This window comes from Mastigoproctus giganteus, chromosome 11 (genome assembly GCF_048544385.1).
Source record: "Mastigoproctus giganteus isolate SK-2022 chromosome 11, ASM4854438v1, whole genome shotgun sequence".
Taxonomy (NCBI): Eukaryota; Metazoa; Arthropoda; class Arachnida; order Uropygi; family Thelyphonidae; genus Mastigoproctus; species Mastigoproctus giganteus.
This window is the reverse complement of record NC_143585.1, coordinates 132,217,923-132,232,242: the sequence shown is the minus strand read 5'-3', so window position 1 is coordinate 132,232,242 and position 14,320 is coordinate 132,217,923. Positions and strand designations below refer to the sequence as shown.

The window sequence follows — 14,320 nt, the reverse complement described above, 5'->3', positions numbered from 1 at the left end:
CTTCTGGTCTGTATATTACTCCTACTCCCTTGCTTCCAAACTATCTCACATCACACAGATTCTATGCTGGCAGACATAACTTCAGACTCAGCAAAAGCTCATTTCACATTCAGGAAAAATTTAATCTCTTTTATTCCAAGTGTGGAGCTTATACTGCTATTTTATTTGTTATGCTGTTCAATTTAGCATATTTCATGCCCTTCAGCTTTTACTGTTTTCTCATATTTCTTCAGCTTAATATAATGGTCTTCCCAGTCTACTTTAGTTATATACATATGTTTATATTAGCCTGTGCATGCACTTTTAACTATTTAGACGTTGTTATTCTTGCACTTTTAGGCTTGTTTTAAGATACTTTGCAGCTTTTATTTCACCCATTACTTTCAATGTATTCTAAATTATATATCCCTTGGTTCCTTCTTCACTAAATTAATTTCATTTTAATTATGGGGTAAGCTTCACTATTTTAAGTTTTGAATGTCAAATTTATTCTCATCAAAAGTGCTGTCTTTGAATATTGATATTCCATTTGTGCAATTTCTATTTCATGGCTTCGAGCGCTTTGCTGGTCAGGATCATATTTGCTTACTGGTTGAGTAGTATAGGGGCTAAAGCTACTCACTCAGACTCTTCTGGATTGAGAGGTTATTGAAACACTACATTTATGCTTTGCCCATTGGAGTGCCTTGTAGTTTCCCCTTGAAAGATGGTGCACTGCTGGCCAATTCCTATTCTATTCTTTTTAAGATATTTTCATTTGTTCTTCATTAGGCAACCTTCATTTTATATATTTTACTCTCTCTAAATTTTATATCAGTTTTGCCAGTCAAGGAGACATCATCTCACTGGCCTGAAAAGAAAAGAACTGTCTGTTTTTTTGTGTTTTCCTTCTCATCCTGTTATTCTTTTTTTCTATGAGGGCAGACTATTTTACTATTTTAAAAAATTTTCTGCCATATTTTCTGTCTGTTCAGTGTGAACAAGAATATTTATTTTAAAACAGATATTTGAATAGATCAAGAAAATAAAAGAAAAAAATAAAATGGTGATATGGACTTCACTTTCAAGCAGGAATGTAGAGACCTTACATACAAGAGTATGTTTTCACACACATTATGCAGTGATGTATATATAATGAAAATCTCAAATTGAGGGAGGTATAATCATTACCCTTTTGAAATAGGGGATTTAAATCAATGAAATGAATAAACCATTAATGTGGAAGATTTTGAAATTATCATTTAGTTGCTAAAAATAGCATAAGATGTATATTTATAACTCATAAGATGAATTTTATAAATATACTTTACAGAGACAAAGATAACTGGGCAGATGTATGGCTTGAACAAAGAAGCCAAAGACTAATTACAGTTGAACTTAGTTATAACGAGCATGGAAATAACAAGATTACGGATGTAACGAGCAAAAAGCCATAATGATTTTAATTTACACATATTCCCATTGTTATAATGAGCATACTACACGGATATAACCATACAAATTTTGGTAACTACGCAAACATTCTTAATTGCTCGGGTAGTCGAAAAAACCAAATTCTTGGAATAGACAAAAATGAAAATGGCAACTTGGCTTTTATGACCACCCGCATCACATTGGCAGCCAGTTTATGACCGTGTCCTTTCTCGGATGGAGGCTATACAATAGTGCATTGGCATTATGCTTGTCGCATTACCCTATTTACAGATTGTCTTGTATTTACTGAACCATAAATTTATTTCGGGACTTCAAAGAATTCTAGAAATGGAACTTCTAAGAACTTTGTATGCGGGTAAATTTACTGTAATTTTAGGGCGCCTCCATAGCCAGGTGGGAAGGAGCAGCAGTGCGTAGCACATGCTTCTTGATTAGACTGGGGTTCGAGCCCGTCGCCACCAAATACGGAGGATGCAGAAAGGTCAAGCGAATGACCACCGCATATTCCCGGAGCAATATGGCCTTAGTTGCTAATGCTCCTAAAAACCAAATAACGAATGAACGAACTATAATTTTAAAGTAAAATCAGTTAGAAATGAACCCTTCCTTTGGAAACATGTCTACTAACAAAAGAAAGTATCCCACGATTCACAAAAAAGCAAAATTATTTGTGAGTTAAAACATGGTTGTTCTAACTCACAAATAACGTTGAGGTGTTATCGACATTGTGGAAGAATAAATCGTGTTCACATATTGGCACTAGAAAAGAACATAACTGGAGGGTGGGGAGAAAGTATGAGGTTACAAACATAGATGTAGCATTGCTTCAATGGTTCACTATATAAAGAAGTGCTGGATTTTCAATAGACAGCCCGAACTTGAACGCTCAAGCAGAAAAAATTTCTAAAAAATTTGGATGAGATGATTTTATATCTAACAACAGTTGGCTGGATCGATTTAAAAACTGAATATAAGCATATTAATACAAATAATATGGAGATATATACTAATATTATTTTTCTCTCTCTAATATTTCTCTTGTTTTTCGAATCTATCTTTTTATCAAGTTATTGAGAATTAAAAAAAAAATAAGAGGTAGATTTAACTCATCACTGATATAGTGAGCAATGGTTATAATGAAGAAAGTTTCTCGGTCCCTTTATGCTCGTTATAACCAAGTTCAACTATACTATTACCACAAAACAAAAAATTTGAACACAATGGGTATGAAAGTCAACATATGCATACTTGATATCACACCTGTAGTTTTTCTGCCAGTAATAGATAATATTGGATTACATTGGGCCATGGTGCAACTACTGCCAGGGGCCACACCAAAACAATCAGACCAGACCACATGTTTTACATGCCTACTTTAGATGCTGGCAAATATAGAAATTTAACAGTATATTAAGATTTTTCTTAAAAAAAAAAAAAAAAAAAAAAAAAAAAAATCAAGAATCAAATTTTTAAAAGACATTTTTAATATTATTGTTAAAAAGTGGTAACAATTACTTATATGAAATATTAACATAAAAATTTCCTACCTCAGGTACAACAGAAGAAATGAATTCCATATCTGGCTCTCTGAGCTGGTGAATTATACTAGCAACACATCTTAACCGGAACTATAGTTTTAAAAAATACAATAAATAAAACCATTCCTAAGCAAGGCTGGTTTCAACATTGAATTTTTTTATATATACAAGATGTGGAAAATTCAATAGTAAAAAGAAAACACATTTTATTATTTTATAACTTTTATCTAATTTATCCAAATAACAATTTTTGTATTTTTTTATATAATAATATAAATAAAACTCGATAAAGAATAAAATACACTAGTACCAATTAACTAGAGTTCACAGAACGAACCTGGCATTATTTGTTCAGTAGCCTTCAGATTTCAAAGAACAGCTGTATTAACAATTACGCTTACATCACATCTTCCCTGGTATCTTTATTCATCTTTATATTACTTGGTGTAGCATTCACCTCAATCTTTACCAATTGAAAAAGAATTCCATAACATAAAGCATGTCTAAGTGGGTGTGTAAAAAACAAAACTTCAAACACATTACACGGTCTCATTTTTTGTAGTTTGTTAAGAAAATTTTTAATGCAATTTTCATAACCGAGACCTTCCTTGTTTCCAAAAAAAAAAAAAAAAAAAAAACCCTTCAAACACATTACACAATCTCATTTTTTGTAGTTTGTTAAGCAATAAAAATTTTTAAAGCTGATACATGGTTCTTTTTCTGTTGTGGTTATTACTCCCCCAAATTCAACATTTCGGGTTAGCTTTTTTACCTGTAATGCAATGAAAATGCCTTCAAGTCATACATCGGATAAACTTGGAAATTGATTGCAAAGAGACAACTTAATTATAATCCTTCTTTAAACCGTTTAAAGTTGCTTAATTCCAAGTCAAGGCATCAGGAAAGGGGGAGGGGGGGAAAGAATAATGGTAGATATTTCAGTTTAAAGGGGGGACATATAATGGGGATATAGTTTATTTTTTTTCACCCCCCCCTCCCACCATGCATGGATTGAATGGAGAGAAGATAGAAATTGGAAGACTGAATTTCTGTAGATTTTAATTTTCAAGAAATACAACATGAGATGGAAATCTGTTCCAAAGAACACAAGCAGCAGGAATAAATGAGGAACTAAAAAGTTAATCACGCGAGTTTGCACTTGGACAGTGAATGGATTTTGACTGGTTGACGCATGTGTGAGATTGTTTGAAAGAGTGGAGGAATTACAGAGGCCAATTCAAAAGAAGACTACTCATGGAAATATTTACATAAATGGCATGCAGCAGAAAAGGAACATCTTATGACACAGAAAGCAGGTAAAGAGTTAGCATTAGCAGAGGCATATAATGCAAGAATACACAGCATCAGACAAAAAAAAAAAATACATTTCACATTCATTTGCTCAAAAAGTTTGTCCATTTCTTCCTTGAATTTATTTAATAACAATAGATGGAAGTTTGTTCTAGCAATCAACTACCCACTGGCCAATGGCAAATTTCCACACATCTATTCTACAACTGTGTTAACATTTACAAATCTAAAGTACTGCATATGGGTAGCGGTAACCCCAGAGTAACATATCAACTGGGTGGTACTAAACTCAGGATAGTGGAGAATGAAAAGGACCCAGGGGTAACTGTGCAGTCAGATATGAAGTTTTCTGAGCAGTGCAAAAAGGCTGCAAGAGTAGCTCATAGTGTCTTGTCAATGATATACAGGAATTTTGCTAGCAGTCATAATGGGGTGATTGTCCCCTTATATAAAGCAATGGTCAGGTTACACCTTGAGTACTATAGAAAGATGTCTGGAGGCCTCATTGTAAGAAAGATGTAGAACTACTGGAACAAGTACAGAGAAGGACAACAAGATTAGTGAGTGGAACAAAGGGTTGCTGTTACCAAGAAGCTTAAGTTTTGCAAATTGCAGCTTCTGGAGACTAGGCACCTGCGAGGTGATCTAATTGAGGTGTATAAGGCCTTGAATGGATTGAGTAAGCTCAATCCTAATGGGATTCTTCCTCTTTCTCACCTGAAAGGGCATAAATTGAAATTGAGGAAAGACAATTGTAGAACAGATGTGCAGAAATTCGTCTTTAGTCAGTGGGTGGTTGGTTGGAACACACTTCAATCTGTTGTAGTGGAGGTCAGAAACTTAAGTTCAAGGCAGAACTAGACAAACATTTGAGTAAATGGATGGGTGAAATGTGAAGGGCTTTTTTTTTTTTTTTTTTTGCTGATTGCATCATATGCCCTACTAATGCTAATGTTAACTGTCTTTCCTCAATATGAATTTATGCCCCCTCAGGTAATAATCTGAGCAAGAGGAAGAATCCCATCAGCATTGAGCCTGCTGAAACCATCCAAGGCCTTATCAATCAGGTCAACTCACAGGTGCCTAGTCTCCAGATGCTGCAATTTGCAGAACTTAAGCCTTTCTTTGTAAGAGGATCTCTTTGTTCCCCTCACTAATCTTGCTGCCTTTCTCTGTTCTCATTCTAGCAATTCTACATCCTTCCTAAAATGAGGCCTCCAGACATTTATGCAGTACTCAAGATGCAGCCTAACCACTGCCTTATACAAATGGTTAATCACCTCTTTATCCCTACTAACAAAATTTCTGTATATCACTGACAAGACCCCCCATGACCTGTTCTGGCAGCCTGTCTGCACTGCTCAGAAAACTTCATATCTAACTGCAGAATTACCCCCAGATCTTTTTCATTCTCCATTTCCCTGAGTGTAGTACCACACAGTTCGTACATTTCTCTGGGGTTACTGCTACCCATATGCAGTACTTTGCATTTGTGAATGTTTAACTTCAGTTGCCACTTCTCAGTCCATATTCCCAACTTTTTCAGATCCTGTTGCAGCAACATACTGCCATTACTATTATTAACAGCCCTGCCAACCTCTGTATCATCTGCAAACTTTGACATTAAGCTTGATATACATTCTTCAATATCATTGATAAATAAACAAAACAATACCAAACTCTGGGGGACTCTGCAAATAACATTAGTCCACAAAGATCAGTGTCCACTGATTACCACTCTGTCTTCTCCCACTCAACCACCCTTTTATCCATTGTAGCAACTTTTCCTTAATGCCATCTGCTCCAATTTGTTCAGTAGTCTTCCATGTGAAACAGTATCAAAAGCTTTCCTGAAATCCAATTATATGATATCAAAAGTATTTTTTGCATGCAGTTCCTTTGTGTTCATAAGAGATAGATCATTAATTAACCTTACTGCTCTCTTTTGAATAAAGTCTAGGAGCTTGACAGAGGTTTTGGGGCATCACCCTACATACAGAAATAATTTTCAATAATAGATAGTGAATATGAGATGTGTACAGTGTCAGATACTGTTTAAAGCAAATGATGCTTTAGTTTTCGTGTTTTTTTTTTTTTTTTTTTTTTTGATAGAGGGGAATCAGTTTTTTTTTGTGTGCTCATGCCAGAAGAAATCAATTCTTACTCGTTTCCGCCACATCCTAATTAACTCCACACTTTTGCCAACTCAGATATGCACATCCACAAATCTATAAGTTGACAGAATCTTTAGGTTGGTTGGTTTCTGTTCTCAACATGATTTTTTTCAAGGATCTGAAAATACCTTGGTCCATTGGCAGCAGTTAGACGAGGTATCGGGAAGGAAGAAAACAAGCTTAACATGTGTAAGTTTTGAAATTACAGAGTGAAGGTAACCAGGGCAGTTGTCGACAATCAACGTGATTTTACTGTTTTCTTTCATCACCTTTCTACTGAAATTTAAAATCCAAAATTCACTGTTCAAAAATTTCACTTTTCATCCACGATTTTTTGTTTTAGTCCAACTCCTTTAATGTCTTTATTCCTTTAAAACAACAGGGTTGCTTACTTTTGCCTATTACCAAAAGCTTCAGTTTTTCATTACTTGCCATATTTGGACCAACCAAGACTGTAATTCTCTCCTTACTATTTTTCCCACCAAAACATTTATGATCTTTAAAAGTCAGTATCTTGTTTGGCAAACATTCAAAAAAATAGATCCATTTCATCAATGTTTGGGCTTGCAGTCATCCATAATTATTTTTCAAAAGTGTTTCTTTCCAATATGTACAGTCTTCTTTTTTAATTACAACTCCACTTTCACCAGAAATAACTTTTTCCAGTAAGCCATAGTATTTTTTAAATTTGTCCAGCCAACCAGAATTGACTTGGAATGTTTCATGCCCCAGAAAAGTTACATAATCCATAGCCTTTTCTTTTATTAATGGCCCTGATACTGGCATATTTTGGTCTTGAATAAACTTCACTCACTTAAAATCGGCTTCATCTACATCTTCATATAGGCATAATTTCGCATGCTTGTGAATGGTTCCCATTTTCTCAAACAGTTTGAGAATTGAAACAAGGTTTTTCAGAATGGTTGACATGCTACTGGCAAGGATACTAAATTTTATATTGTGAATGAACCTTCAGAATGAGTGGCCAAGACATTGCACTGCTTTGAATAAGTAACTTCATCAGACTAATGTTACTTATTCTCCGCGGATACCACCACCCAGATGGCACCGTTCCAAAGCTTGTTGGCTTACTCATCGGTGGGTGGGCAGGTACCCTATTGTTGCAATAGCGACAACCCGGTTATGAAATATAGCTCCACAATATCAGAGATGCTTGATGGTGTGTACGGTTTAATCTTAAGCTTTTCTTGACTAAACATCCAAGAGTATGAAAAAGGTTGTTTGTTTTTTATTATTTTTTTTTTGATTGGTTGGTCCTGCTGTTGGTGTTAGAGGATACATTAGTTATCAAATGGAGGCAATACTGACTACCTTTCTTGTGTTCAGGTAATGCACTTCCATCATTTCTACTACCCAGGTAGTATGCATGCATCTGATTATATCTCATTATCTGATTATACCCATGCATAAATAACCTTTTTCATACTCTTGGACGTTTAGTCAAGAAATAATTTTAGATATTTATTTAACATGATATACTGTAAGATAGTAAAGTAATTATAAAGAATTGTGGGACATGTGGTTTATTTCTTTGGCAATTCTTTACTTTTTATTTAATTTTAGTTTATGTTATTGTTTATTATTAGTTATATTTTGTAGTTTACAATACAGGTAGTTCTCGACTTTACGAGTTAATTCATTCCTAGCACGCACTTGTAAAGTGGGAATTTATTTCGCATAGACATAAGGTTAAAAATAGGGATTATGTTCTCAACGATGAAATTAGTTAGCTAATTAGTTTATGTTTAAACAATGACTGATTTATCCAAAGAAATGAAAACGTAGCCTGTAAAATCAAGCAAATTATAATAGAGAAATTACTTATGATTTACAAATGTTAAAGAATGTTTATTCTTGGTCATCATAGACCAAATGCACACTCGTTGATCACTCATTATTGGCTTGGAACTCGTTGGTTTGTTACACAAGGAGTAATCTTCTTCAGAAATGTTTCAAGAGGTGTTTGTTTCCAAGATAATCTTCTCTTTTAATTATAAATTTCACGATTCCATGCATAAGCACTTTTTAACGGCACACACAAATTGCAACTAACATGATTTGCGTGGAGTAAAAAGTTTACGAAGCTTAAAAAAAAAAAGGAATGAAGAGAAGATTCTGAAAATTTATTTGTTTTTTATATGATTGAAGATTTCAGTAAAGGGTAAACACATTTCACCATAATAACGTAAAAAACCATGCAATTCGAGCTATCGGTATTTTCGCAAATGCAAGAAGATAGAGTTTACTACCCATTTATAATTGCTTGCACTAACAGAAAAACTCAATAAACCGGAAAGTGCAAATTGTTTTTACTGTTTTATGGTTGTGATCTCCAGAAATGTGCTTTAAAAAAATATCACAAAGGTGTTTAAAATTGATTCTTATAACAAAACATATGATAACGATGAAAGTGTAGTGAATTTTAATGATTTGAATTGGTAACTAATACAATTTAAAAACCATGCTCACGACCTTTTATATGGCTTTAAGGTCAAGCTCGTTACCTTAAAAAAAATGACATTTTAGAGAGATAAATAGCTTAGTCATACAATGAAAATTTCAACTAGAGATCTTGAACGAATTACCAAAAAACAATGTGTTATTGGGCTCACATTACAATATTTTAACGATATGATGGCGTCTCTGGAACAGATTATTATCGTAAAGCTGGGTACACTGTATTGTATAGCTACGCATGTGGTTTGAAATGCGGTATTTATGAATGTTTAACATTCATTTTTTGCAATTAATGTTCACATTTTCAATTTTGTTGATACTTGGGGAAAAAAACTCGTAAACCTGAGAACTCATAAAGCAAGAACTGACTATAATATGTAAATAATACCTATGTAAATCTAAGCAGATGCCATTAAGGAATTTTTAGTGCAAACCCCCTGGATCACTTTTGCAATCCCCTAGGGGTTCACAATCGCTGGTGTACAGTAAAGTTTCTCAAACTAGGTGGAATATAATAATATCAGAATTCTACCCAGTTTTGCTATGGATAGAATATGGACACAACATCACTAGTGGAACTGATAACAGCCATAGTTGATCAAATTGTTTAGAAGGATTTCAGATAGCATAAGAGTTTGCAGTTGTTGGATTGCTTTTTTTTACTTTGGAAAGAGCAACACAAAGGGCTGCCATCTAATTCAGTAAATAAGGCAGCATGATGAGTCACAACCCAGAATCAGTCACCAAAGCAGCACAGCACAATGAGCTACAACATGAGGACCTGGACCTTTCATGGCATCAAGAGTGTTCAAATTTCTTCTGGTATCCTTCTTTTGACGGAAGGCTACAGAGGGCATTGAGTGGAGTGTACTGGGAATGGAAGGAAGTGGTTTACCAAGATCATCAATAAAAAAGTTAGAACCAAAGTAAAATACTAGTAAGAAGGCTTTATCTTTAGCTGATATGGCAATAGTAGTAGTAGTAATGAGGCATGTGATGCAAGAAAGCAAGTGTATGAGTTTATGTAGCATCATAAAAAAAAAAAAAAAAAACACCCAATTTCACACATCTATTCCATCTAAAAGTTTGTCCAGTTCCTTCTTGAATTTATTTAAACTATCGACTTCCACAACGAGAGACGGAAGTTTGTTCCAGCAATTAACCACTGGCTAAAGGCAAATTTCTGCACATCTAGTCCACAACTGACTTTCCTCAATTTGAATTTATGCTCCCTCAGGTTCGTAATCTGAGCAAGCGGAAGCATCACATCAAAATTTGGTGTGCTCAACCCATTCAAGGCCTTATATACCCCAATACGATCACCTCACAGGTGTCTGCGAGATGATCGCCAAGCACATTACAAATATTGCTTCCTCTGCATCTAAAAAACTTGGTTTTCTCTTTTGCTCTCGGTGTTACTTTTCTTCCAAACAGCTGTTCACTCTGTATAAATTGCAAATCCGCCCTACCAGGGAATATCGTTCCCACATCTGGGTTGGTGCCACCAAAACCTCTCTCAGGCTTCTTGATAATGTTGAGAAGAGGGCAGTTAAGTTAATTAATGATTCATCTCTAACAGAGTCTCTACACTCGCTGTCTCATAGATGTACTGTTTCTGCTGCATGTCTCTTTTACAGATATTTCCATGGGCGCTGTTCTTCTGAATTGGCTTCTATCATTCCTGCTCTCTTTCAAAACAGTCCGAACACGTGCCACCGCCAGCCAACATCCATTTACTGTCCAACTTCAAACTCACAGAACCAACTTTTCATTTTCCTTGTTTATTCATTCAACTGCCGTTTTCTGGAACAACCTTCCTTCAAACATATTTCCTGAAAATTACAGTCTACAGAAGTTCAAGTCCAATGTCAACAAATATCTTCTTTCGTCTTCTCAACCTCCAACCCAAGCACGGTACTAAGTACTATAGGTTATAATAAATCTCGTGTTTGGGGTTTACATAAAAAAAAAAAAAAAAAAAAAAAAATGCAGTACTTTCCATTCATCAACGTTAAACGTCAGTTGCTACTTCTCAGCCCATCTGCCCAAATTTTCTAGATCCTGTTGCAGTAGCACACTGCCATTAATATCATTAACAACCCTGCATAGAACAAACATTAGGCTTTAAAAGAGGTGGGAATACACAGACGAGCAAAAGTTGCAGCCAATAGCTTGGGGGGGGGGGGTTACTAGACTGTTTGACTTTACAGTCAGTCCTCATATAGCACGATAGTTGTATTCCTATAAACCCTCGTGCAATATAAACAACAGGCCCTATGGGAAAAATAGGGTTAGGTGCCGACCACCCAAGATGAACACACATTTGAAACCAAAACATAACCAAACACAATAAATAATCGTAATAAAATACTTACGTATTTTATTACGACTATTACGTAATAAAATATTGCCAATGCTTTTCCTTCTATCGTAAGCAAACTTGTTTTTTGTTTGATTTTATATCCAAACAGATGACAGCCGTTCCATCTCTTCCAATTCTTTGTGTTAATCTAATGGATTTTAATTACACTTTGAGTTGTTCCTGCTATGAAAGTTGTTTTTATTTTCTCTGCATTCTTTGTAATTCTTGGCGTTGCCTCATTTAGGTCTGTAGCACGTGCAATATCACATGGTCTTTAATTTCACTCAAAGTGTTTCACAACTTCATATTTTTTCTCTATCGATAGAGGCGAACTGGCCATAAGCCTTACCGGGGCAACCCCGGTGGGCAACTATAAATTTTCCCGCATAAGAATTTTTGACCCAGTCCGCCTCTGTTTATCGATATTGCTTTTCTTTTTCTCTCCGAATCTGCAGTGTCTTCAACAGGATGCTTCCCTTTCAACCTTTTTAGTATTTTACTATTTTTAGGGAATAAAGCACAATTACAAAACGAGGAGGCACGCTTGATACATATAAACAAAGCTGCGCGCGTGTAGCAACTTAATAAACAAACCGTAAAGGCGGAGACACACTATGAACACCTCACATTTTACTAAAGCACATTTCTGGGTGTTACTACCATAAAACAATAAAAACAATTTCCAGTTGCGTTTCTGCTAGTGGAATCTGTTATAAACTGGTAGTAAACTCGATCTAATTGCATTTGCGATTATACCAATAGCTGGAATTGTATTGGTTTTTACATTATTATGGTGAAATGTGTTTCCCCTTCACTGATAGAAAAAACATAAATACATTTTCAGAATCTTCTCTTCATTCCTATCATGTTGTGTTCGGTTGGGGTGATTTTGCGTTCGACTGACATTTCTTGTAAACACAAAGACGAATTGTGCATAAGCGAATTCGGTTCGTGTTATATAAGATATCGTTCCCCTATTTATAAATCGTGTATGATCGAATTCATGTAGTGTAAACACGTGTTATACGAGGACTGACTGTATTTGGACAAGAAGCAAATTTTCTACTCTTAGTCTGTTCAAAATCTAGTTTGGACTGATTAATAGTTGTTTTATAATTTTTGTAAAAAATTAACCTGGAGATCTGAATGCAAGCCAATTACAATGTGCAACAATCTTATCTTGAACAGCCTTAGCACATTCAATGGAAAAATCAGGGTTCATATAAAGGATGAAATGACTCTGTTGTGTAATTTCTCCATTAATTCTCGTGTTCCCAAAAACTGTCCTTTCTCCCATTCGTTTCCTCCTGCATATTAATGACTTTCTTCCACTGAATGGAAAACCTATCCATAGTTATGCTCGTGATAGCACATTGCATTCCACCTTCCACATACAGCTTAAACCTTTGCAAATATCTTGTAGAAATCACCTTAAATGCTGATATCCAGTAAATTCTCCAATGGACAAAGATCACAAGCATGAGTTTTGTGGATTATTTTGCATAATTGCTGTTTACAGGAAGACAACAAGAGAGAGAGAGAGAGAGAGAGAGAGAGAGAGAGAGAGAGAGAGAGAGAGAGAGAGAGAGAGAGAGAGAGAGAGAGAGAGAGAGAAATACTCTTCACCTCATTATCACCAGTGATTATTCATTCATAAAAATACCAGCAGATATAAAAACCACTAGGTGCAATTGATCAGTCTATTGATATGGAATATACTTAGATGTAACTATCATCAGAGGGCAAAAGGAAGAGTTTCTGCTTTCGAAAACATGACTACAGTGGTCTCAGACAGTTTTTAAATTCTATAGTGTGGAAACAACTGATGACGTTACCATCGGCAAATTCAAAATGGGAAACATTCAAGGAAATAATCATAGAAACTACTAGGCTTTTCATACCAACTAAGAAGTACGGTCCCCCCCCCTCCCTTCCAAACCAGTCCAAACGTGCTGCAGTCAGTCATCATTCATTTACTGTCCAACTTTCAACTCACAGAACTAACTTTCCTTCTTCCTCATTTCTCTCCTCACCTTCAGATTTCTGGACCAACTGCCATTCACACATATTTCCTGAAAATTAGTCTACAGAAATGCAAGTGTCTAATATCAACAAGTGTCTTTGTTCATCTTCTCAAGCCCAGTACTAAGTACTATAGGATCTAATACCTTCACTTCATGTTTGGAATTTTGATAAAAACAAAACATTATTAGAGGTGTTGGACAAACGATGTGGGTAGGTGGGTTTTTTTTTACACCATATGCAAATGAGCAGACTTATGCAGCTTATATCTACACCAGCATAGGGTGAAGGAGCACTATCACATTTTCCCATCATTGTTTATTGCTACCATTAATAGCATATCTTATATTGTGATTTGTGATATTTATTTTTTTTTAAGTAATAAAATTCAAAATCTCCTTTTGCTTCTTTTATCAACCATGTCATCTCCAATTCAGTATAGAATAATGTGTTAAAAGATTCCATTTTTTAAAACTCACTAATTTGGACTCTTGCTAAATGCTCTATAATTTGGACCACCTTCTTTGTAATGTATTTTATTTATATATAATTTATTCTAAACAAGAATTTAATGATACAGTGCAGAACTTTTTCAGGATAGTTTTACAATAATGAAAAAAAATTAAAATGCATATAAAATACATTGACATTTTTGATAGATAATGACACATATCCTTCCAATGAAATTCTATCAAACAATGCTGACAATATCAAGTGCCTTTTTCTTACCTCCCAGTACCACAGCCCTCAATATAAAACTGTGGAACAGGAAATCATACCAAACTGTAAATGCGTGTGTATTGAAGGAGACAAATGAAGAGTGCTTAGTCTCTGTTTTGATGATTCTTAGAAAGACCAGAACATCAGAGAGAAAAGATGAGCTAACATTGTAAAATGTAACATAAAAAAGTGCTATTTGTAAGTGGACTGCAAACTGGAATAAATAAAAGTAGGGCAATGATTTATTTATACAGAATCAAAAAAAAAAAAAAAAAAAATAA

General features: G+C 34.9%; 1 protein-coding gene across 1 annotated transcript in view; it reads right to left on the bottom strand.

Annotated features, from left to right (window-relative positions):
* The window catches only part of LOC150078438 (RRP12-like protein), a 496,297-nt gene that overhangs the window by 174,249 nt on the left and 307,728 nt on the right, over nt 1-14,320 (bottom strand). Inside the window, exon 23 of the mRNA XM_090384563.1 lies at nt 2,982-3,062. Coding sequence (XP_090240689.1) covers nt 2,982-3,062 — 81 coding nt within the window. The remainder of the gene's footprint in view (nt 1-2,981; nt 3,063-14,320) is intronic.